At 36.1% G+C, this 26595-nt stretch overlaps 1 protein-coding gene and 1 long non-coding RNA gene across 5 annotated transcripts in view; one reads left to right on the top strand and one right to left on the bottom strand.

The window, feature by feature from the left end:
- The window catches only part of LOC144293946 (uncharacterized), a 90950-nt gene extending 89709 nt beyond the window's left edge, over positions 1–1241 (bottom strand). The window contains exon 1 of one of the 2 annotated variants that reach the window (XR_013361296.1): positions 1028–1241. This is a non-coding gene — a long non-coding RNA (uncharacterized LOC144293946). The remainder of the gene's footprint in view (positions 1–1027) is intronic. The other variant, XR_013361295.1, reaches the window with a different exon arrangement.
- DAZL (deleted in azoospermia like) lies at positions 179–19296 on the top strand. Of its 3 annotated transcripts, none has more exons than XM_077865303.1 (11): positions 179–608; positions 7189–7335; positions 7603–7694; positions 8267–8318; positions 8741–8804; positions 8895–9034; positions 10625–10696; positions 11602–11652; positions 12642–12755; positions 14099–14197; positions 17341–19296. In XM_077865303.1, the coding sequence occupies exons 1-11, from the start codon at positions 606–608 to the stop codon at positions 17392–17394; spliced, it is 888 nt and encodes a 295-aa protein (XP_077721429.1). In that variant the 5' UTR covers positions 179–605; the 3' UTR covers positions 17395–19296. The 3 variants fall into 3 exon arrangements, with proteins under 3 accessions (XP_077721429.1, XP_077721428.1, XP_077721427.1); XM_077865301.1 differs by lacking the exon at positions 179–608 and adding an exon at positions 1288–1422; XM_077865302.1 differs by lacking the exons at positions 11602–11652; positions 12642–12755 and having other exon boundaries at positions 382–608.
- The last annotated feature ends 7299 nt before the right edge of the window (positions 19297–26595 follow it).

The raw sequence follows: 26595 nt of genomic DNA, 5'->3' as shown, positions 1-26595 counted from the left end.
GATCGGGCTAATCCTATGTGTTCGGGGCGCCATTTTGAAGCTAGAGCCTAGACACATTAAGTTCTTCGTTTAACTTTAACATATATTTAAGGATGCATACTCATTTCAAGTGCGCCCCAAAGGCATTTCGGGGTGATGCCTACGTCGGGGTGTGTGTGTGAGTGTGAGTGTGGCCTTGTCAGTCTGTCCACCCCAGGGCCATACCTCCCGGGCTGCGGAGCGCCGGCCCGCGCGCACCCCCTGCATCCCCCCCGCTCGGGGAGCGGGCGTCCCCCCAACCCCCCCGCAGGGGGCGGGGGGCTGCCACCCATTGGCTGAGGCGTCTACCACGAGCCCCGGTACCCTGCGCAGGAGCCACCTCCCGGAGCCCCGCGGGCCACGCCTCAGTTCGCCGGCACCCCTCAGCCTCGCCGCTCCGCTGCAGGGCTCCTCCGCCTCGCCGCTCGCCTTTGCCTCCCCTCAGTCCTCGGACGTCTCTCGCTGGGCCCAGCCGAAGCCGGGCAGCGGCACGAGCACAGCCAGCAGCAGCCCCACGGGTGGTGCCGGAAGCGCGGCCTCCACTCCCCCTCGAGCCCCGTCGGCGGGAACTGCTAGCTGCCGCCATCATGGTGAGTTGAGGAGGAGGCCTGAGGGGCCCAGGCGGGGGCCCGTCTCCCCGGGGGGCGGAGACGCGGCTTTTGTGGCGCGGCGCAGGGGTCGGGGGCTGAAAGTGGGGCCACCCCGCTTCCCTGTTCCGGGGTGCACGGCAGACGAGGCCTGAGAGAAGGGCGAGGCGGCCCGGAGCGGGGGAGGAGGGGCGGGATGCCCGCGGGTGGGGGGCGCGGCCCTCAGGACCTGCTGCCCCTCCGCCGGCGGCCACGTGCAGGGCCGCGGCCTTCACACCGCCCCGCCTGCCTCCCGCCCCACCGACTGGGTGGCGGGGCAGCCCGCGGGGGGCCGCCGGGACTCGGGGGAGAACCGCGCGCCCGCCCCGCCCCGCCCCGCCCCCACCGCCACCCCCAGGCCTCCCTTCCCTTCCCGCGCTCACCCTGTGGAGAGGAGGCAGCGCGTGTCCCGCGTCATGGCGTCGGGCCGGCGCGGGCTCTGCGGAACTCGGCGGCTGCCTTGGAGGGCGAGTTGCTTCCGCTGGTGGTTCCTTCCCGGCCCTCGGACGTGGGGTGGCGGGCGTCGGGCGTCGGGCCGGGACTGGAGCGCTTCGGCGGCGGCCGCTCGCGCCTGACGTGGCGTCGGGGGCTCCCTCGGGCGGCGGCCTCGGGCGGACGGGCCAGGCCGCCCGACGCCGTGGTGGCCGCGCGCTCGCGCTCCGAGCCGCCCGCGCTGCTGCCTCGTCCTGGGTGGGGGAGCACCTTCCCCTCTAGACGAACGAGGGATTTAAACAAGACGCGCAGACCGTAGTATTTCCTCTCCGAGGTGTACGTTTCTGTGAGTTTGGGTAAATGCAGAGTTGATTGACCGCGGGATTCAGCTCTGACCACTTTCTGACCCAACCTTTCGTCACAGATGTTTTTAAACACTGCGGATTTGTAGTATCATTAGGATTCTTCAATTTCAGAACTAAAGGGAGGAAATTTAGTTTATATTACTACATATAAATACTAAAAATATAATTATGCGTAATATTCTCTAATACTTATTTGCGTTGTCATTATCCTTGTTACTGATTAATCACCGAGTTACTATGAAAAATCCTAATATTTTTTTCTCTCCATTTTTAGAGGAAAAGAGGGGGAAATGCGAATAGCTTTTTCCCCCCCCTGATTATAACAGCGTATTAACTCATTTTTATTTTATTTTAACTCAGTTTCATTTTAAGAAACCTGGTCCGTCCCAGCACCTTTAACCACTGTTCAACAAGTGTTTTTGCATGTAGAGAGGTGAACTTTATTTTATAAAACTTGTGCCATGCCACATAATAGTATTTTATTATATTCCCTGTGTCTTTCACCTAATAAATATGGTGGACCTTATTTCAAATATAAATTAAGTTATATGACTTCAAATACAGAGTGTTAAGACTCTGTCATTACTTATTTTATCAAATTCTCTTATAATGAGTACCTTTTCTGCATAAAACAATGCTGTATTAAGTATATTTGTCCAAATGTTTTGACATGCTAATTCATTAATCACTGAAATTAATTGCCAGCAATGGAAACAGCTAAACTGGGTGGGTGTGGAGAGTTATGCCCATTTTATAACAATTTTAAATTGTAGTATATCTTTCCAAGTTAGTCTTAATGGAACCAGGTTACCAGTATGTTTTCCCACTGTATGTAGAGTGACCTCTTCTCCACATTCTTTCGATAATTTTTAAAGTTGCCAATCTAATAGCTGGAAAATACGTTTTGATGTGCTTTTTTTTTTTTTATCTTTAATGAAGTTGAAGTTGTTAGCTTTCAAAAAAATTTTTAATAGATTTTTAATGCACCTTTCTATTTAGATGTTTATCTTTTTAAAGGATTTATAAAAACTATTAATTCCTCATTTATAGTGGTAAAAAAGAATTGCCTTTATTCCCTAATTTCAGTGGAAATGGCTGTTTCATTTTAAGCCTGATGTTAGCTTAAGATTACTTCAACAAAGAAGATTCTTCCATTTTACTTAGGTTTAAGTGAATGCTGCTTAAGTGAATTGTATTTAAAAAATACATTGCTGTATTTTTAAAATTAAGTGAATGCTGTATTTTTTAAAATGCTTTTTCATTAAGGTGAATTACAGTTATAGATTTACTAAGAATGAACCATCCTTGAGTTTTCAGTATAAACTGTTAATTATATGTTTTTAAAATCCTGCTGGAATTTTACATCTCTGTGTTAGGGACAGAGGTGAACCATTAGCTTTTGATTAGGTTTTATTATTTAGGTGTTGGTTTTGTAAAATGGAATATTTTTCAATTATGGTGTCTGAATTCTTGTATTTTATTTTTTATTTTATTTAATTTTATTTTTTTAATTTAATTTAATTTTTTATTTTATTGTATTTTATTTTAGTGATCTCTACACCTAGCCTAGGTCTCAAACTCACAACCCGGAGATTAAGAATGTCTGCCACTGAGCTAGCCAAGCACCCCTGAATTTTCTTTCTCCTATGCTCTTTCTTCTGTCTGCCCTTGATTCTGTGTTGGTGTCCTCCATACACACCCCCTACACGTGCACCAGTTACTTTACAGTTTGAAAAAACTCCTAGTGAAACTGAGCTAAAAATCAAATATTCTTTCCTTTCCTAAGATTTTTAAAAATTGACTTTTTTTCTAGAAAGCTGGCCATTTCATCGAGATTTCCGTATTTATTTCTAGAGACTTTTTTATACATCACATTCTCCTATAATATGTGGTCATACACCTTTTTAAAAAGACAAATGTAGATTTTTGCTTTCTTGTCCTTTTTCTTGCTTAGCATTGTTTATTGTGTGGATTTTTTCCCCCTAAGAGTCCACTCTTGGATTTACTTATGAGGTTTTATTCTGATTTTCATTTCCTAGTTCACTTTAGCATCTTTGTCTTTTTTTTTTTTTTTAAGGTTTTATTTATTCATGAGAGATAAACAGGGAGAGGCAGAGACACAGGCAGAGGGAGAAGCAGGATCCCTGCAAGGAGCCCAATACGAGACTTGATCCTGGAGCCCCAGGATCATGCCCTAAGCCAGAGGCAGATGCTCAACCCAGATGTCCCAGCCTTTTTATTAGCTACTTCTGTGGATAGAACTCTGATGCCTACAAATTATAGACTTTTTTGTAGTCAGTTCTAGATCTTAGATTACTTGCATGTAGATACAATAGTTGAATGAAGTGATGTTAAAGAGCTGACGTCCCAAGAACTTTAGTGATATTTTTTCCAGCTTTTTGTTTATTTTTGTTATTATTAAAGTATAACAGGGAATACATTACTGTAAATAGTAGTGATAAGATTGTGTATATAATGGCCTCCATGTTCTCCCCTACTTAAGATCTTAGCATTACTCATCTCAGAACCCACCAACTCATTTTGAAGGTATATACAAAAAATAATTACTTCTTATATTTAATTTACGTGAAACTTTCTGTATAGATGGTTAAGATTAATACTTGAACATCAACTTTTTTACTTTAGTCTATGCATTTATGGAGTATTTTTAGCAATAGTTTAAAAGTATTAAAGGTTGTTTTTTGGTTACAGATGTTGTATATATAAATTATAACTGCATGTAAGTATACACTAGAAGCTTAATTCCTGATCAGTCCTGTTAAAATGGAGTACTTTGCTTACTTTGTTAGCTTTGAGTGCCACCTGCTGGTTGAGGACTAAGACAGGATAGTGCCTTAAGATATTAAGACACTCGTAAAATGATTTGATGAATATTGTATTTAATATCTCAATTAACCAAGCAGTAAATATCAAAATCCCAAACCAAAACAAACTTCCTATAATATATAATGGCCTTTACCCTCCCTCAATTATTGCTTAGTCTCAAGTATCCATTTTATTTCTGTAAATAGAATATGAGAATTAGAACTTCACTTTTTGATTCTGGATACTATTACAGGTTTCTCAACTGTGACTCTGTTGATATTTTGGGACACGTAATTTCTTGTTGTGGGAAGCTGCTTTTGCATTAAAGGATTTTTACCATATCCTTGGCCTCTACCACCAGATACAAGGAGTACCCCTTAGGTGTGACAACCAGAAATGTTCCTGGACCACAAAATCTCCCTGGGTTGAGAAATAATACATTATAATAACGTCTTATAATCTGGCACAGTTTTCTTTTATTTTTTTTTTTCTGGCACAGTTTTCTGGCCTGATGTTACACTTCTGAATTAAAGTATATTCTTCCATTGTTCACAGACAGATAATACTAAATAGCTTGTCAAAAAGAAAGCTTTCCAAAGTTCATCCACAAATGAAGGGGAAATTGAGAAAGAGAAAAAAAGTCTATAAGAATTTCAGAACCACTGTTTTGTTCTATTTGTTTTGAACTTTTGAAAGCGCTAACTAGAAAGGATTGGTAAGTTTTATAGTGAAGAGAAATCTAGTCAAGTTTCAATAGTTCAAGATGCCTGGCTTATGTAATAATAGATCCATGTAGAAACACTAAAATTAGAAAACTAAGAAAAAAAGATAAATCTTCAGAAAGATATTTTTATACTACTTTGTTGTCATGAAATATTACTATGCTATAGTTACAGAAAAGAATCAGGAAGTACGGTTACTCTTAAACAATGCAGGGATTAGGGACAGTGACTCACCCTCCCTCCACAGACATTCAAAAGTTGGCATATAACTTTTGACTTCCCCCAAAAGTTAACTGCTAGTAGCTCACTGTTGACCAGAAACCTTACTGGTAACATAAAACCATTGATAAACACAATTTGTATGTTATATGGATTATATACTGTATTCTTATAATAAAGTAAACTACAGGGAAAAAATGTGATTAAGAAAATCCTAAAGAAGGGAAAAATGCATTTACAGTACTGTATTGTAGTTTTAAAAATATATCTGTTAATAAGAGGACCTGGGCAGTTCAGATCCTTGTTTTCAAGGGTCAGTTGTATGTACACAAATTAATAAGAGAAAAAACAAAACACATTTGGTGATTGAGAGTTTTGATTTCATCTCGAATTAGTATAACAGTTTGTAGAATTTTAAATTAACCAGTAACTTCTAGCATCTAACAAAATAAGAATTCTATCTACCTTAGTATTGTTACTAATTTCTATAAAAATTACCGTGCTCGCTTTTTAAAAAGTAGGTATCAATTGGTTTCTTTCGTCTTTGTTTTTCTGTATAAGAGGAAATGTAATGGGTTTCTCTCTCTTGCAACGGTTCATATTTCCCTCTTAGAACCAATAAACCCTTCATAAATGAATTCCAAATAAGTGGATGTGCCATAAACTAGTTCCTTGAAGTTCCAAATGAAATTAGTTGTTAATAATAAAATAGCTACAAAATAAATAAGCAAACAGTAGAACCAGGGAAGAAACTTTTTAATCTATTGAAAATAAATTCAAATAACAGGACACTAACTTATATTTGCATTCCACATTATACTTTACAAAATGAATTCACAGATGTTATCTAACTTTTTTCTCAAAGCAATATTCCTAGATATAAACAGCTGCCAAGTAAGTGGCTTATAATCTAGTGAGGGACATGAACCTAGATCTGACTAAATAAATTTTTGTTTCACTATGCTATACTACTTTTCCAACATATATATGTTACCAGTAAATTTTGCTTCAGAAAAGTTTACATTAATCTTAGAATGGAAGGACTTAAGATAGAGTTCTGAACCAGAATCCAGAAAAATAATGAGTTTCACATGTGAGTCTCTTTATCTGAAAATAAAGATAGTACCATTTATTTCTATCAGCCCACTGTGAAAATTAGAATTATCAGTTGGATTGATCTGGTATTACTGAAGAAGGAAAATGTTATTTCAAAAGATACTTTGAACATCCTAGAGGAAAGGATTATAAGCCTTTTTTAGCAGGACCTATGGTATGTGAGCAAATAATGTTTTCATGACCATTTCCAAAGTAAATGCATACTAACACATGGAGTATTTAATTATAAAATCCATGTTAATTTTGGTGACTAGAAAGAGGAGGCAAAGCAAATTGGTTTAAAGCTTTGATGTGTGTTTTTGATGCAAATTTTTTTAAAGTTCATTTATCTTTTTCAAAGATTTCCTATGATTTTTAATAAGGTATTCAGTGAAGTGAAAATTTGCTTACTGGAATATAACAGGATGACTTTAATAACAATTTTTACAAATCTGAACTTTCTGGTTCACAAACTCAGTATAAAGTCAGTATTCTACTTTAAGATATGATGATGAGCAACACTGGGTTTAAGAAGGTACTGTAACCTTTTGTTAAAATTTCGTGCTGATCTATTCTAATTATTTTATTTGTGGGTGGGGGGGTGAGAAGGGGCAGAGGGAGAGAAAAATCTTAAGCAGACTCCACAACCAGCATAGAGCTGACATGGGGCTCAAGCTCATGACCCCTGAGGTTATGACCTTAACTGACTGAACCACCCAGATATCCCTGGTCTGATTATTTTTAATCCTAAACCTGAACTAATCTGTACTGCTGGCCAATTTACTATTAAAGTAATTTTGTACTTTAAATACAAAGTTTATATTTTACATCATGTGTGGTTTTTACATGAGTATCTAGTGATGATAACTACTTTCCAAATTACAGTCTGCTGCAAATCCCGAGACTCCAAACTCAACCATCTCCAGAGAGGCCAGCACTCAGTCCTCATCAGCTACAACCAGCCAAGGCTATGTTTTACCAGAAGGCAAAATCATGCCAAACACCGTTTTTGTTGGTGGAATTGATGTTAGGGTATTGTATTTCTATTTCATTTATTTAAAAAAATATTTAGTAAATTATGGGATTTGGGCTCTGTTGTAAACATAAGGTTTTTTTGGTGCTTCATGTAGATTTGGAATTGGTTTTCAACCTATAGAGACCACAAGTATCTTTGACAAAGATCTACAGGTGGTTTGGGGATACTTAGGGGAGATATTTCCTCATCTTCAAATCTTTAGAGTGTAATTGAAAATTTTGAATGCTGAATTTTTACGCTTGAAGTCCAATTCTTCCCTGTAGATGGATGAAACCGAAATTAGAAGTTTCTTTGCTAGATATGGTTCAGTAAAAGAAGTGAAGATAATCACGGATCGAACTGGTGTGTCCAAAGGGTGAGTAAAACATGTTTGGTATGAATGAAGTATTAAAAACATCTGAGCTCTAGTATCTTTATAGAGTAACATAAAAAAAGAATTCAAAATTTGTTTTCTTATATTTGTATAAATTTGTTGCTTTGTTCCTTTCTTTCGTATATAGGATAACAGTTGGCTATCAGCTCTTCTATTTAGTCATTTTCATAGTGTTTGTATATAAACATTTCCCATTTTCGTTTATTTTACTTAAGTGGATTAATCAGTTTTATCAAAGTTGTTTTCTTCATGTATTACACAGCATCTTAAATTTTAACCATCTTAGGTAATAAATTCAGGTTCATAGATATGAATTTTCTATTAACAAATGATGTCCCACACTATTTTAATCCTCACACATTCTGACATAGATTGGGGAAGAAAATAAAAAGCAGTAAAATTTATAGAGGATCGATCGTGTACATCTAACAAATCTTTACCTCAGTATATTCTTCATTCTTTATCATTATCACTTCTGTCAATTATTTCATGGAATACTAGAAAAGTTTTATACTGTTACAGTGGTGATTTTTATACATTATCTGTCTTTCTAGCTATGGATTTGTTTCATTTTATAATGATGTGGATGTGCAGAAGATAGTAGAAGTAAGTAATCTTATGGCAAAGTCTCTCTCAGTTTAAGGATGCAATGTTTAGTGTTGTTTGAGTCCTGAATATATATAGCCTTGTATAAAATATAGAAATAAACTTCTTGTTTGAAATCCAAACCTAGAGTAATCTTGTAACTTGTCAGACGTGTTTATTTCTAATTGGACATCTGGCTTCATGACCTAGAGACAGGAAAGGTTTCAGACAGTGTAAAGGTTTTTGATCAAATTCCAAGACTCCTTTCAGTACGTGAGTGGTGAGGTTAAGGTAGCTTCGTGCTGATAAATTTTGATTTAGTATGTGCTTATTATTGATCCTCTCTGATGGTAGAAATTTTAGAAGATTGGAATGTTTACCAAAGTCTTGGAAGTGAAGACTTTGAAAGTGAATTTAATTTAATTTTATTGCTTTATTTTCAGTCACAGATAAATTTCCATGGTAAAAAGCTGAAACTGGGACCTGCAATCAGGAAACAAAATTTATGTGAGTAAAGAGAAGAATGGTTTTTGTTGACATGTGTAGCTTTTCAAAAACTAAAAGTGGGCATTGTTTTTGTTTTATTCTTTAAAAAAGGTGCTTATCATGTGCAGCCTCGTCCTTTGGTTTTTAATCCTCCTCCTCCACCACAGTTTCAGAGTGTCTGGAGTAATCCAAACACAGAAACTTACATGCAGCCTCCAACCATGATGAATCCTATAACTCAGTATGTTCAGGTAAGAATTTTTTTTTAATTAGTAATGGAGACTTTATTGATATGGACACCTTAAAAATGAGCCAGTCTCACTTTTTACTCTCTGTGACATAAATTGTAGAATTTCTGTAATAGTGATAATACTGTCTCTTTTTCAATACTTTGAGTGATGGTCAAGGAAATTTATTACTTTTGTTAGAAATTTGTTGTTCTTAGTGTTTTTTCTTACATCAGACTAAAATCTGCTTATATATAGTTTGTAAACCTTTATCTTAGAACTGACCTCTGTGGCCACAAAGAACATACTCCTCCATTTTCCCCTCCATTGATAACTCATAAAATATCTGAAGATGGCTTTTTTTTTCATGGATTTGCCTGGTTTATTCTTCTCTCAGTTTGGCAATTCTAGTTACTACTTACTTGCTGTGATTTTCAGATACCTTCTCACACAGATTCCTGACTTCTGGATGTATTCTTGTTCTAGAATGGATAGGTTTCTTTTTTTAAATTTTTTTTAATTTTTATTTATTTATGATAGTCACAGAGAGAGAGAGAGGCAGAGACACAGGCAGAGGGAGAAGCAGGCTCCATGCACCGGGAGCCCGATGTGGGATTTGATCCCGGGTCTCCAGGATCGCGCCCTGGGCCAAAAGGCAGGCGCCAAACCGCTGCGCCACCCAGGGATCCCTAGAATGGATAGGTTTCTGATGATTGAACTGTATTTGTACATTCTGTGAGTTTCTGGCATATAATTTGATTAGTCCTGGTTTCTTTAATGTTTGAAGTGGGATTTGGAATACTTAAAATCTCCTATTGATAAATAACATTGATTTTCTTTTTCATTTTACTTCAATTTAAAAGACATTTGCAGGAAAAGAGAAATAGTGAAGTCGTTCTGTAGTGTCTCTCATTTGTTTACATTTTTTCCATCTACCTGAAATGTAGGATATATCTTTTATTATTTTTCTTGCTCTAAACATGGTTAGAAGAAAATCTCTATTTGTTCCTAACATTTACTGTGAGGTATTACTTACTTGGGTCTATTCGTATGTGGTATTAATAGATGATTTCAGTCAGTAAGTATTTATTGAAAGATGAATATTGATTCTTTTTTTTTCTTTTTACAATTTCAGGGTTATGTACAACCCTTACCTTGTAGAAATGAAATACAGAAAGAGCCATAAAGTGTGTAGGAGGACTGTACATTGACTACACATTATCCCAAAGGAATACAAAACTGCTTAAAAATATTTTAACAAAAAGCAGATGTGTTACTAAGAGTTTAACATGGAAATCTATCCTAATGGAGCTTTATCACCAGTGTAAGAAATAAGCTTCCTACTGGGGATAAATATACAAGTAAGATAAATACAGATGGGCAAAGTCAGTCACTTCCCTTATTTTATCTCTTCCTTTTCCTCACCCAAAAGACTGACATTTGAAAGAGAATTTTTCTGTATGAAGCCAATCACTCCAATAGAATTCTGAATTTGTATATAGAAAAATAAGAGTTCTTTATTTTCATACTTTGGTTGTATTGGGAATAATACTTCTGTATAGTTTTCAAGAATTTTCCTTGTTAATGCATTCTTTCTATAAACTTTTTTCTCAGGCATATCCTCCTTATCCAAGTTCACCTGTTCAGGTCATCACTGGATATCAGCTGCCTGTTTATAATTATCAGGTAACTTAATAGGGAACAAAATGATTTACTTTGGAATACTATCTGAGTCCTTTATTTATATAAATTTATTTTATTGTCATTTAAACTAGTTGAGTATGTGCAAAATAAAGTTAGAATTAGTTAGGAATTAGAACCTTTAATTAGAAAAAAAAAACCTTTATTTAGGAAAAAAGGGAATTTTTTAAAGATTATATTTATTTATTTATTCATGAGAGAGACCAAGAGAGGTAGAGACCTAGGCAGAGGGAGAAGCAGGCTCAGTGCAGGAAGCCCGATGTGGGACTCGATCCTGGGACTCGGGGATCAGGCCCTGAGCTGAAGGCTCATCCGTTGAGCCACCCAGGCATCCCATGGGAATGATCTTTTGAAAGGAATATACTTAGCACAAAGTTTTCTCTTGTACTGTCTTCTAGGATTTGGTGTCCTCTTCTATATTTCAACATACATTCTTCCATTTTTGCTGTCAAATAGCTGAAATGTCCAGATTGACTTTTCAAAGTTTTTCTAGTAGGCTAGATCAAAATAAAATGATTTCTCAGTTCTTAGAGCACTGAATTCCAATTATATTTGGTAGTGTTTATTCCAGCTGAATACTAGAAGGTGCAGTTCTCTCAGTTTCTACCATAGATATGAGTGTATCTATGACCCATAACCATTATCTTTGGTGATAAATTCAGAGAACTATTTAAGCCAACATGGAAAATTCAGAAGAAAGTTAGAGTTTGTATGTGAAAGTAACAAACCTTCAGGTATTAGAAACCTAAAGTACTTCTTTCTTTCATTGTTTCTTCTACTGTAAGTTCAAGGATTCAACTTGACAAATCTTTCACATTTCTGAAAACATGTAGGAATGGTTAACTAATTGTTACTTCCTCTCTCTCTCCTTTTTTTTTGTTTGTTTTAAGATGCCACCACAGTGGCCTGCTGGGGAACAAAGGAGTTATGTTATACCCCCGGTAAGGTGAATTAGCCAAACATATACTTCCTTTTATTTATCTTTTATTTTTTTAGAGAGGGGGAGAGAGCAAATGAAGGGGAGAGGCAGAGGGAGAAAGAAACTTAAGGAGGCTCCATGCCCAGTGCGGAGCCAGATGTGGGGCTTAATCTCACAATCCCAAGATCATGACCCGAGCCAAAATCAAGAGTTGGACACTTAATGGACTGAGACACCCCTTCCTTTTTCTTATTTTAAAATGTTTTCTTATTTTTAACTGTTAAAATGTTTCATGGCCTTTTGCCATCACATGTATGCCTAGAAATATTTTTTAATTTCCCTTTCACATTATGTGTTATGTTTTATTAATTTCTTGTCAACCCAAGTATATTCTTCCATGCAAGATACTGTGCTTTTTGTTTCTCAGGTTGTTCTTATATGCTTAAGCCAATGGCTGCTCTGCATACAACAGGTGCTAAATTATATATAATCCAAGAAAGGTAGTATTAATACCTATGCTAATTCTAATTCAGTGAATTTGGAATTAGTATTCAATCTGTCTCTATTTTTCTACCCATAAAAAAAAAATCTGTTGAAGACAAGCGAATGTTTTGTTAATACTGGTATATATTACATGAGAAATAAAACAAGAGGCTGTTATCTCTATAAAACACTTAAGCCTTTGCTACTTTTTATCAGCATTGGACCTTTGAATGATATGAGTTAAAATCCTTAGGCACTGGGAAATTCTCATTCTATTACTACATGTTGGAGTTTCTTTTTCTTAGAGCCCTTCTAATCAGATTTTGTTGAAGTTTAGAAGACTTTTCAAAATAAAAGACTGCCTTAGTGAATTTCACCTATTCAGTTTAGTTTCTGAAACAATGTAAATTGAACTTCAACACAACCCACCTTTAAATCCTCAGTATAAGCTCACTTATTTTGAAGAATATGTTGTTTAGAAATGTATCTAATGTACATCTGTTTGATTATACTTCTATCATAATGTAGGCTTATACCGCTGTTAATTACCACTGTAATGAAGTTGATCCAGGATCTGAAGTTCTGCAAAGTGAATGTTCAGTTCATGAAGCTACTCCGTCCTCAGGAAATGGCCCACAAAAGGCAAACATCTAATTTTGTTTATCTTTATATTCTCACAGTTATTTTTTAAGTATTAACAAGTATTAACAATTTGAGACACAAGCTTCTTTTTTCAAATTTAAATATGGAAGCCAAAATTTACAGAGCTTAAGTAACTGACTAATAATTTGGCAGTTTTTGTAAAAATCGATGAAATTTCAGGCACCCCCAAGCTTTCACTGTTTACATATAGTTTCTGATTCAGTCGTCCTTTTCTCTTATATTTGCATTGTTTTTTAAACCATACTTTAATAACTTTAATAACCAAGCATAACTTGGTGGAATGCAGTAGACAGGTGGGTTTCTTCAAGAATTCTCTCTTCAAAAGAGAGATTAGTATGAATTATATTTACCTTTTTTTTTTTAACCAATTTAAACATTTACTTAGCTAAGTTAATAGTATCCAATTGTTTGTGGCATTCTCTCCATAACATTCATTATATATGATAGCAGCTCTCAAGAGTGGTGGAGTCTGGATTGATAATTGAAATACTGAAATAGGTGGAGTTGCTTCTTTTTTAATATTAGAACGAATTCCTGACAGTGCTCTCTTCAGTGCTCCTGTTTTCCTTGAATGAGTGGGAATGTGGAAGTAGGTGATGTGGTGGGAATGTGCATAACAACCTTGAAGGTTTCCCATTGGATTGTGTGAACTTTGTCCATGTGTTTCTCAGTGGAAAAAAATGAGAACTGCTGAACTATAGAGTAAAAAAGATTCCTTGATCTGAGTGATGATTAGAATAGTTATAATGACCAGTTCCTGGATATTTTTTCTTGGAATGTTGAAGTTCATTGTTGCTTATCTAATAGGAAAAATTAAAGAGCCTTAAGCAAATATCTGAGGGTTTTACTAAATTGAGCTTTATAATCAATACTTAGGATTCTGAAATATTTTAAAAATTTCATGAAAGGTACATATTAAGTGACATGTAATTACATGAAAATGTAATGTATTGTGAATTACACTCATAGTACCTTATGGATTACATTAAGGATTCTTTAGGGAAAAGTACATGTATTCTATTTTCTTTAAAAAGCTTGTTACAGGGCAGCCTGGGTGGCTCAGCGATTTAACGCCAACTTCAGCCCAGGGTGTGATCCTGGAGACGGGGGATCGAGTCCCATGTTGGGCTCCCTGCATGGAGCCTGCTTCTCCCTCTGCCTGTGTCTCTGTCTCTGTCTCTCTGTCTCTCTCTCTCTCTGTCTCTCATGAATAAATAAATAAAATATTTAAAAAAAAAACTTGTTATAAAAAATAAAAAGCTTGTTACAGTGAGTAAAAGCTATAATCTTTAGATTACTGAGAAAACTTCCCTTTTTTTCAGAAATCTGTGGACAGAAGCATACAGACTGTGGTATCTTGTCTATTTAATCCAGAGAACAGACTGAGAAACTCTCTTGTTACTCAAGATGACTACTTTAAGGTATGAAAAAAAAATAGTATACAGAATAAAAGGCATATTTGTCAGCTATGAAGCATATTTTTTTTCTGTGGTATACACATACATTTTGAGATTATATAGAACATTTAATTGAGCATTAATTGAACATTTTGGCATTTGACTGTAAGTCAAAAAACCTTTGTGAGTGAGTTTTACCTGGCCATGTATTTTATGCTGCTCAAACCTTGATACAGCTTGTCCTTAGGGAAGAAACCTTTAGCAGAAGCTTATAATTGAAAAGGTTTGTGTAAAAGAAGAGAGTTGGAAGAGAATATTGGCTTGACAAATGGAAAAAGAGGAAATTTTAGGTTCACAAGGCAGAGAACATACCTTGGATACCACAGGTTCAGTTTCATACAACTGCAATAGGGTGAATATGCAATAAAGTAAGTCAAATGAAATTTTTTCCCAGTACATATAAAAGTTATGTTTACATTGTACTGTAGTCTATGAAGTATGCAATAATAGCATTCTATATAAAAAATACAGTACGCCTACCTTTAATTAAAATATATTTTATTAAAAAAACAAAAAAACAAAAAAATATATTTTATTGCTAAAAATTGTCATCTGAGCTTTCTCAGAATCACTGACCACAGATTACCATAGCAAATAGAATAACTAATAATAAAGTACAAAATATTAAGAGAATTACCAAAATGTAACACGGAGCAATTGCTGGAAAAATGGTGCCAGTAGACTTTCAATGCAAAGCTACAAACCTTTAATTTGTAAAAAATGCCTTATCTATGATATGCAGTAAAATGGGTGACGCCTGTGCATGGATATTAAAGAGAAGAAAAGAAATCAATCATCCAGATGACATACTTGAACAATGTAGGGGGAAAAGATGTAAAGTGAAGCAGTGAAAAGAACTGAGTAGAAAATGAAAGTTGATTCAGAGTTGGTGAGATGTGGGTGTTTGAATTTAAGAAAGTTCTGGTTTCTGATCCTGGTTCTGTCACATTGGACAAATTACTTAAGTCTTACAAAGGCTCTAGTTTTTACAAGTCTAAAATGAGACATAGGACTAAAGGTTCTTTAGATCTCTTTAATTCTGAGTCTGTGATTATGGAAAGGAACTAACTGTCACTCTAATGGGGACAAGAATATTGTGGTTATTAGTAAAGGGAAATTTGTTTTATAATAAGTTTATTAAGATGAACCACGAACCATGCAATAAACCTATTTAAAACACGAACATAATCCACGAACCATGCAATAAACCTATTTAAAACAAAACAATTCCATTTTTATAGTTATTCAGAGTTGTGCAGTCATGACCACAATTTTGGAATATTTTCATCAGCCCTTCAGCCATTAAGTGGTCACTTTTTATTTCTTCCCAACTCCTCTACCTCTAGAGAACCACTAACTGCTTCTTTTAGAAAGATTTTCCTATTCTGGACATATCATATAAATAGAATAATACAATATGTGGACTTTTTTGACTGGCCTCTTTCACTTAGCATAATGTTTTTAAGATTCACCTATGTTGCAGTGTGTGTAAATACTTTATTTTTATTTATGGACATACCACCCTTTGTTTATTCATCACTTGATAGACAATTTGGGTTGTTTCCACTTTCTGACTCTGATGAGTAATGCTGTGAAAGTTCATGAATAAGTTATTCTGTGGACTTAACGGTTTTATTTCTCTTGGGTATATACCTGGGAATGGAATTAATGAGTAATAATAACTATGTTGAACCTTTTGAGAAATGGCTAGAATTTTTCCAAAATGACTATACCATTTTATATTCAAAGGGGAGTTTTTTAACCATGGCTTTGTGTCTTAAAACAGGGAAAGGAGAATAGCTTTTTTCTATCATTGGATGGACATAGGATGAAACTTTTACAGTCCTTTTAAAAGGGTATACTAAGGAATTCCTATAATACAGAAGAGTAGAGCCATAGCAGGATTAAGTTCAACAGAAAGTAAAACATATTTCTTTAACGTTGACATTTGTTCTTTTATTGTCTCATTATATACAGACAGTATAATTTAAAAGGAAAGAACTAGGATTGTATGACAGCCTACCTTGCCCAAAGTACTGAAGGTTAAATAGTACTTAAATGATTTGTTTGCAAAGCAGAAAGTAGTCTTTAAACTTGAGTTTTCACCTGATACTAGGCAAAAGCTACACTTTGAACCTTCAGTTTTCCGTCCCTCTGGGCTAGGAGTCACAAGTTGGTAGTTTGAGGTTGTCTGGTATATACACCTATTTTGATTAGCTAAATGTTACTGTTATTTTAATCAAATTTGAATGCATTGAGGAGGGCATACACTGTTTCTCTGTTGTCCTTACAATTTTTTACATCCTACCTGACTTGTGAAGATACTTGAGTTTGTGACCACTTTTCTGAGCTTTAACCGAAATAGGATATTATCCTATTGACAGATTGCATAATTTCCAAAAGCCACTATTCTTTATATGACAACTGAATTTTAAGTCTCTAGGAAAAGGGCCCAGTTAAGCTCTTAGAGAAAAGAAAATACCATCGATGTTATTGGTTCACTCCACTCCATTTGTTTTTTAAGGCCTTACTTCATAATATCTGCACACATTTGCAGATATTATGTGAAAGGAAAATAAAGTGAAAGGAAAATTTTACATGTATTTTTTATTTATATCCTCATTTCCTAAAGAATGATAGATCTTCATCACAAGTTAAGGATATGCCTTTAAATATGCCCAAGCTTTTATTTTTTAACCTAAAAACATAGCATTTCAGTTTGAAGTGACGTGCTGTATTCAAGCTATGATTTCTACCAGATGCACTTGTTAGTAAAAACAGTACTTTTAAAAATTATGTTTTCCACCAGCTGTCTCTGGGGCATCACTGCCAGATCATTAATTAAGAATCTTCATAAAATGATACTGACTCCAAGTCCTCTGTTTCTGAGTTTACTGAGATTTCTTTTTAAATTAAATTGTTGAATAAAACTAGTCATTGATACATTTGTTATCTTAAAAGTTCAGGAAAGACTTCTCAGAAAGGATCACTTTTCTCTTATTTATAGTTTTAAAAACCCAAAATAAATGCTTTAAGTATTTTGCAACTATCATAGTGATAATCAGAATTTTCAGTGAAGTAAAAAGGACTGTTTCTGTTTTTTCTAGGATAAAAGAGTGCATCACTTTAGAAGAAGTCGGGCAGTGCTTAAATCTGTGTGATCCACTTTGCTAACTTTCTAGTCTCATGGGAAGTTGCTCGTTTTGAATATTAAGAAGAGACTGAAAGTTTTCACTATTACAGAAATTTAATTCTGAATTTTGACCAATCACACTCAGACTTTCTTATAGAAGTTGTATTAGATTGCCTAGTTTTACTTTACATTGGAACTGTTCTTCATTAGATGTTTATTTAGAAACTGGTTCTGTATTCAATATATAGTTGAAAGTAAAAAATAATTGAGACTGAAAAGAATAACATTTATCTGTAAGGATTTTTTTTTATTGAAATTGACATTTTAAGAGTTTAAAAGCAATTGCTGATTTTCAGGAAATTATTTTAGAAAACCTATTTTGAAAGGTCAGAATTTTGATATTTTGAATTCAAGCATTTCACTTCTCTGACAAGTACCTGTGAACAGTACGCTATTTACAGTATTCTTTACATTTATGATTTGTCTCGAAATTTACCACAAAAGCAGAGTTTGTAAAACTGTATTTTTAATCAGTGGAACTCAATATATAGTTAGCCTTATTGAAGTCTTTCTTGTCTAAACCCAGTAAAAGATTCTAAACAAACAGTCCAATCAGTGGGTCTTATGTTTATTAGTTCAAAATACTTGTCTTTTTATCTAGAATCCAAACATAGATATCCTATTTGATTGGGATGATAATTAGGATAACTAAAATTCTGGGCCTAATTTTTTTAAAGAATCCAAAACAAACTAAACTTTACTAAGTACATAAGCTTCTCAGTGAGTTACCATTCTCCTTCTATCTTTTCTTTTCCCTTGAAATGCTAAACTCAATGGCTGTATCTTAAATTGTGCAAAATACTGGTATTAAAGAATGCTGAAACTTTTTTTATGTTGCTTAAAGGTTAATCAGAGTACCTGAAAGGAATTGTTTTTATAAAAACATTAAAATATTAGTTATTTGTTAAAGAGCAAATATATTTTATTTTTGCTTGTTAGCCTATTTCCTTTTTTAAAGTAAAATATGTTTAGAAGAGTCAAAGTAGTTGTGTTTCAAAACCACTAAAGTTGTGTGTATCTGAAGAGCATAACTAGAGCACAGTTAACAATCATTTCTAGATTAGATAGTCTCCTTGTTAAATTGTGACAGATAACTAGAGCCTCTTTGCTGTCCCTCCAGTCTTGATTTTTTCAGTTGGTGGCACCATTCTTCTAGAGATTTGCTCCTAGAACAGGTGATACAGAGAAGAGAAGTAGCAACATGAACAGTTTGAGGGCTAAGCCTTGGAAAGGTGACAATGGGATAAAACCTTCTAAGGGAAACACTTGTATCAGCATCATTTGACCTGCCATTGAAATGAGTTTAAAGTGGCTTCTTAGCCTTTCTTTTCATTGGTCCCTTCACTAAAACATGGAGACTCCATTTAGCCCTAAAATAAGGCAACTACCATGGGCCATATCATCAGTCCCCATAGTTGTTTTATAATCCCCAATAATTTTCACTCTGAATCTGAAGAGAAGAATCTTTTAGCTTAAGGATCCCCAAGAAGACTTTCTCATGCCTCAGAATTTGAAAATGCCCTGAAATTTGTCCTTTAAAAATTCTTCACACTTTTTATTGGGTGTGCTATAACATTCTTACGTGTATCATTCTGTGATTAAATTTCCAAGCTACTCTAAATGGTACCTAAATTTGAAAGAGCCAATTCTAATTATCCTAGTATGACCTTAAGAAAAGTAAGAGAATAAACTTTATTTTTCTGCTTTTTTGTTGGACTTGAAGTATTTAAAACAAATAAGAGACAAAAGTCCTGAACCTTTCAAAATGGAAAATTAATTTTAAACTTATAAGAATGTTATTATTACCTATTGTTGATACTGTCTTTGCATAAATGAATAAATAGAAATAAAGAATTTTTTTTTCCCAAAAACATTTTCAACCTATTTATTCTTGTCATTATCTAAAGAGATGGTGGGGAATTTGGTAGGTAGTCATGTGACAAGGTTTAGATCCTTGAAATTCAAAAGTGTAAATATTTTTGTGTATATTAATCTGGTGGAGTTCGTTTTTGAGAGCAGATATTGGTACATTGCACTTTATTGCTTTCTCATGAAATTAAGACCTGGGTTTTCATGAGAAAATAATCCCTTTTAGGTTGAGTTGGAAATGTTAACAGTGGGTTCCAGTGCCATGCATTAACAGAGCAGTGCCTACTGGGAATGCTGTTGAGTCATATGTGACTAGTTTCATGGCCAAGGTCCCTCTCATTTTGGACTCTAAATATTTTGTATACTGCATACTTTGGACCTCATCTCTGTGACCCTCATTTGGGAGTATTGCAGTTGTCAGTGATAGAGCTTAAATTTTTCATATTGTATTTATTTCATATGACGGTGTATCCAAAAGATCATTACTCACTACCTCTTCCAGTTCAAGCTCCGGTATACCCAGTTGTATAAGCTGAGGCCAAAGAGAAGAAATTCTGCCCTTTGGACACTCTAATGTGATCTTTCATAACTGTCGCATGATTAGAAAGTGGATATTGTTGTTGTTTCTCTAAGATAAAACAGAATGCCTTCTGAATCACCAAAGATTAAGTTTTGATGTTTATAACAATCTGGGACACTTGGGTGGCTCAGTGGTTGGGTGTCTGCCTTCGGCTCAGGGTGTGATCCTGGGGTCCCTGGATCGAGTCCCGCATTGGGCTCCTTGCATGGAGCTTGCTTCTTCCTCTGCCTGTGTCTCTGCCTCTCTCTTTGTGTCTCTCATGAATAAATAAAATCTTTAAAAAATAAAGTATAATAATCTGCTAAAGGTTAGTATTCCTGAAATGTACATGTGTATACACATACACGTATACTGAACATTTTCCAGAATATTTGATCAGCCCTGACCAAGCTAAATAACTGTATAAAATTTTTAGACCCTAAAACTAGACCACATATATCTTTAAACAGTTGTTTTAAACCTGCTTGAGGGATGCCTGGGTGGTTCAGCAGTTGAGTGTCTGCCTTTGGCTCAGAGTGTGATTCCCGGGTCTGGAAATGGAGTCCTGCATTGGGCTCCCTGCGAGGAGCCTGCTTCTCCCTCTGGCTATGTCTCTGCCTCTCTCTGTCTCATGAATAAATTTCTAAAAATATTTTTAAAAACCTGCTTGATATTTTAAGCATATTTGCAAGTTGAGGATTTCCTCAAAATTCTCAATACAGAACCAAGTCTTTGGGATTGAAAAAGATTTCATACAGCACTTTTTATTTATTTATTTTTTGGTAAAAAGTTGCAAGTTATGACAATAAAGATTTGGTAAAGATACCAAAAAGATTGGTCACCTGGTAAGAAGTATATTGTGTGCTTTTTCCTCCTAAGAACATGTAACTTTTGTATTGTTTAAAATAACTATTTAATATTGATTAGCGTACTTGAACTGCAAGGAATTTGTTTGCTTTCAAAAATAAATACAGCAGTTCCTTGTAGTTCTAAAGCCCTCTATCCACTTCTCTAAAATTCTCTTGGTTGTCTTTAAAGGTAAATGCATAAAAATGGGCTGCCACATTGCTTAATCGTCTTGCCTGTTTTCATTACTGTCGTTTGAGGGTAATAAGGAGTAGCAGTGATAAGGCAGTGTGCCACTCTGCTTTCGCAAAGATGACAATAGAGAGGGTGGGGAACCATAAGGGGGAGAAAAGCGGCAATGTTTTCCATTGACCAAATCTTGCAAATAGGCCCAGCTGTTGAGTATGATCATTTGGTATCCCTGAAACACTTCTTCTAGATGAGGATTGCTCCTGTACATATTTGATAACTGTATAATCTAGCTCTTCCCGACATTACGTGTAATACGTCTCTCTGTGTGTAACTGAATCTTTCTGAGCAATTCCTCACCACCCATCATCAAAGACTCTGAGTTTTCCATCTGTAGATAGTACATTTGGTAGTAGAAAACAATAAACATAAGAAGTTCAAACTATAAACATGCGTTTTTGAATGCTCGTGCAAAATATTCAATCTGCGTAGCAAAGAAATGATAGGTAATTCTGCATTGCATTTAGAGTTAAAAACATCTGTCCAATATGGCTGTAGCTGTGGGCCAATCCCACGGAAATGCAAAAAATTGTCTCTTGATACAGAACTTGAAACTAGCACTGTACAATTAAGCTCTATGGTAGCTATATTTTATGTTTTTAACTGGTCTGAAACAGAAACTTTTCCACTTGAGTCTCTAGTTCATTTTCCCAAGGCACATGGAGGCTTTGTATCTCATGTGTACCTCCATTAAGGCTGCGTGCCAGGAATATGCCTTTTCCTGCATAAAATTCCCAGATACCAGTTCATCAGGTCTTTAACAATAGAACAAATGCTTGCATAACTGGGATATTGGGGTCATGAAAGCTCTTTGTAAATTTGAAGCAATAGTAACATTTCATGCGGTTCAGAAAGTTGGAAGTTTTATAATCCTTAATCAGTTCTTTTTATAGAAAACAAGTTTAGCAGAAGTACATAAAGGTTCTAATCACGTCTATTGCCTTTCCCCAAAATAAAATGAATAGAAATATACACTGTTCTGGCTCAATCTTGGGTGAAACTATTTACTGTAGAAGAAAGTCAAGGTTGACAAGTCAACTGATGTGTCTGGTATGGCCAGATTAACTATTTACAGTGAAGTGATCCCCTCAGTCCTTGCAAACAGTTGTTAAAAAATTTTAATATTATCAATCTACCATCATCCCCCCAGAATAAATTGCTGGACTAGTGGGAATGGAGAGAAATAATATAAAATGCAGAGGCCATGGTATCCCTGGGTGGCTCAGCAGTTTAGCTCCTGCCTTCAGCCTAGGGCATGATCCTGGAGTCCTGGGATTGAGTCCCACATCGGGCTCCCTACATGGAGCCTGCTTCTCCCTCTGCCTGTGTCTCTGCCTCTCTTTTTCTCGGTGTCTCTCATGAATAAATAAATAAAATCTTTAAAAGAAAAATGCAGAGACCATTTTCTCTTTGTTTTTGCCTAAGCTGATCCCCTACCTAGTGTTTAGTTGCTTCAGAGTATTTAAATAATACACCTGCTAAATGAAAAAATTTTACAATTTTTTTTCTAAACATAGTTTGGTTGCTGTTCATCATTCTGGGTGAAATATGTCTTTGACAAAATAAAAACCTGTACACTAAGCATCCAAGGTTGTATCTATAATTAGATCAACTATATTTGATGGAACAAGTTTCCTCAGTGATATAAGGAGTCAGAACATCAGAACCATCATCTGGAGGTACTTTTCAGAGATTCAGACTCCTAGACCTTAACCTAAGATGCTTTTACTCTGTAGACCTGGGTGGGCTCAGAAATCTGTATTTTTACCACGCTCCTCAGGAGATTCTGATCTCTGTGATACTCACTTTGAGGAATACAGAGGTCTCAGTATATCACCTCAGGCTACCCCTAACCTTTGGGATAGTTGGATTTGGAGATCAACTCTGTGAGGTCCATTTTGACTCCTTGATAAAGGATTTAGTTGGCTTAAATAATCTTTTCCTGACAAACCTGTGCTCAGGAATGCTAGTTGTCCACAGGCAAAGGAGATTCACAAATAGGCTGAAAAGTGAATTGGAGGAGGCCTGAAAGCCAAGACGTGGCTGAAAACGAATGGGAAGAAGGAGTGACGGCAGAAGAAAAGCTGGATTCTAAGGCCAAGGGCAGGCAAGCCAAAGCTATTGAACTAGGCTCAGCTGGGAAGGAGCAGAGTACATATTAGGGAAGCAGAGATGCCATACCTGCCTCCTGGAGGGAGGAACTCTACATTTGACCACTTGGAAAATTTCAGTATACTACCCATGGGGGGTTTTTTGTTTTTGTTTTTTTTGAGATTTTATTTATTCATGAGAGACCCAAAGAGAGCCAGAGACGTAGGCAGAGGGAGAAGCAGGCTCCATACAGGGAGCCCGATGTGGCCCTCGATCCTGGGACTCCAGGATCACACCCTGAGCCGAAGGCAGACGCTCCACTGCTGAGCCACCCAGGCATCTCCTACCCATGGGTTTTTGAGAAACATGGCCTGTCATTGCTTCTTTTCCTACATTGGAATTAATATCTGTCATTCTTAAGATATTAATAACAAATACTGATTTCTGTTTTTTTAGTTTTTATAGAAACATGCATACTTTTTTCATCTGTTATTTTTTAATTTTTCCCCATTTAAAAAAATTTACTTAAATTCAGTTAATTAACATGTAGTGTATTATTAGTTTCAGAGATAGAGTTCGTGATTCATCAATTTTACATAACACCCGGTGCTCATTACATCATCTGCCCTCTTAAAATGTCTGTCACCAAGTTACCCCATCCCTCCACCCCATTCCCCTCCAGCAACTCCCAGTTTGTTCCTTATTATTAAGAGTTTCTCATGGTTTGTCTCCCTCACTGATTTCATCTGGTTTTATTTTTCCCTCCCTTCTGCTATGCTCTTCTGTTTTGTTTCTTAAATTCCACATGAATGAAATGATAATTGTCTTTCTTTGATTGACTTATTTTGCTTGGCATAATACACTCTGGTTCATCCATGTCATTGCAAAGATTTCATTTTTTTGATGGCCAAATCATATTCCATTGTGTATATCATCTTTATCCATCGATCTGTCAAAGGACATCTAGGCTCTTTCCATAGTTTGGCTATATGATGGCCAAATCATATTCCATTGTGTATATCATCTTTATCCATTCATCTGTCAAAGGACATCTAGGCTCTTTCCATAATTTGGCTATATGGACATTGCTGCTATTAACCGTAGGGTACAGGTGCCCCTTCAGATCACAACATTTGTATCTTTAGGGTAAATATCTAGTAGTGCAATTAATTGCTGGGTCATAGGGTAACTCTATTCTCAACTTTTTGAGGAACCTCCATACTGTTTTCCAGAATGGCTGGTATCAGCTTGCATTTCCACCAACAGTGTAAGAGGGTTCCCCTTTCTCTACATCCTTGCCAACATCTGTCATCTCCTGACTTGTAATTTTAGCCATTCTGACTGGTGTGAGGTGGTATCTCATTTTTTTTAATTTGTATTTCCCTGATGCTGAATGATGTGAACATTTCTTCATGTGTCTTAGCTAGTGTGCCTTCTTTGGAGAAATGTCTGTTCAAGTCTTCTACCCATTTCTTGACTTGATTGTTTCTTGATTGTTGAGTTTGATAAATTCTTTATAGATTTTGAATACTAGCCCTATACCTGATAAGACATTTGCAAATACCTTCTCCCATTCTGTAGGTTGCCTTTCAGTTTTGTTGACTGTTTTGTTGGCTGTGCAAAAGCTTTTTATCTTGTTGAAATCCCAATAGTTTATTTTTGCCTTTGTTTCCCATGCCTTTGGAGACGTGTCTAGAAGAAGTTGCTGTGGCTAAGGTTGCCATTTTGAGTCTGTTTTTATGTATGGTGTAAGACAATAATCCAGTTTCATTGTTTTGCATGTGGCTGTCTAATTCTCCCAACACCATTTGTTGAAGAGACTTTTTTTTTTTTTCCATTGGATATTCTTCCTGCTTTGTCAAAGATTAGTTGACCATAGAGTTGAGGATCCATTTCTGGGTTCTCTGTTCTTTCTGTTCAAATGATCTGTTTTTGTGCCAGTACCATACTGTCTTGATGATTACAGCTTTGTAATAGAGCTTGAGGTCCAGAATTGTGATGCCACCAGTTTTGGTTTTCTTTTTCAACATTCTTTTGGCTATTCGAGGGCTTTTCTGTTCCAAACAAATTTTAGGATTATTTGTTCCAGCTCTGAAAAATGTTGATTTTTAAGAAAACACTATTTGTTCTTCCAATCAATGAGCATTGAATGTTTTTCCATTTCTTTGTGTCTTCCTCAATTTCTTTCATGCGTGTTTTATAGTTTTCTGAGTACAGATCCTTTGCCTTTTTGGTTAGATTTATTCCTAGGTATCTTATGGGTTTTGTTGCAATTATAAATGGGATTGACTCCTTAATTTCTCTTTCTTCTGTCATATTGTTAGTGTATAGAAATGCAACTGATTTCTGTGCATTGATTTTATATCCTGCCACTTTGCTGAATTCCTGTATGAGTTCTAGTAATTGTGGTGTGGAGTCTTTCAGGTTTTCCGCATAGTATCATGTCATCTGTGAAGAATGAGTTTGACTACTTCTTTGCCAATTTGAATGCCTTTTATTTCTGTTTGTTGTCTGATTGCTGAGGTTAAGACTTCTAGTACTATATTGAACAACAGTGGTGAGAGTGGACATACCTGTCATGTTCCTGACCTTAGGGGAAATGCTCTCAGTTTTCCCTCATTCAGAATGATATTTGCTGTGGGCTTTTCACAGATGGCTTTTATGATATTGAGGTATGTCCCCTCTATCCCTACACTTCAAAGAGTTTTAATAAAGGAAGGATGCTGCACTTTGTCCAGTGCTTTTTCTGTATCTGTTGAGAGGATCATATGATTCTTGTCCTTTCTTTTATTAATGTAGTGTATTACATTGGTTGATTTGCAGATTTTGAACCACCTTGCATCCCAGGAATAAATCGCACTTGGTCATGTGCTGTTGGATCCTATTGGCTAGTATCTTGGTGAGAATTTTTACATCCATGTTTCATCAGGGATATTGGTCTGTAATTCATTTTGATGGGGTCTTTGTCTGGTTTGGGGATCAAGGTAATGCTGACCTCATAGAAAGAGTTTGGAAGTTTTCCTTCCATTTCTATTTTTGAAACAGCTTCAGAAGAATAGGTATTAATTCTTCTTTAACTGTTTGGTAGAATTCCCCTAGAAAGCCATCCAGCCCTGGACTCTTGTTTGTTGGGAGCTTTTTAATTACTGCTTCAACTTCCTTGCTGCTTATAGGTCTGTTCAGGTTTTCTATTTCTTCCTGTTTCAGTTTTGGTAGTTTATAAATTTCTAGGAATGCATCCATTTCTTCCAGATTGCCTAATTTGTTGGCATATAGCTACTCATAATATGTACTTACAATTTTTTTCCTTGGTGTTGGTTGTGATCTCTCCTCTTTTATTTATGATTTTATTTATTTGAGTTCTTTCTCTTTTCTTTTTGATAAGTCTGGCCAGGGGTTTATTGATCTTATTAATTCTTTCCAGCTCCTAGTTTCATTGATCTGTTCTCCTGTTTTTTTTTTTTTTTTGGTTTCTATTTCATTGATTTCTGCTTTAATCTTTATTTATTCTCTTCTCCTGCTTGATTTAGGCTTTATTTGCTGTTCTTTCTTCAG

The sequence above is a fragment of the Canis aureus genome, chromosome 22 (assembly GCF_053574225.1).
Source record: "Canis aureus isolate CA01 chromosome 22, VMU_Caureus_v.1.0, whole genome shotgun sequence".
Classification (NCBI taxonomy): Eukaryota; Metazoa; Chordata; class Mammalia; order Carnivora; family Canidae; genus Canis; species Canis aureus.
Note: the sequence above shows the minus strand (reverse complement) of the source record. Positions and strands in the feature narration are given on the sequence as shown.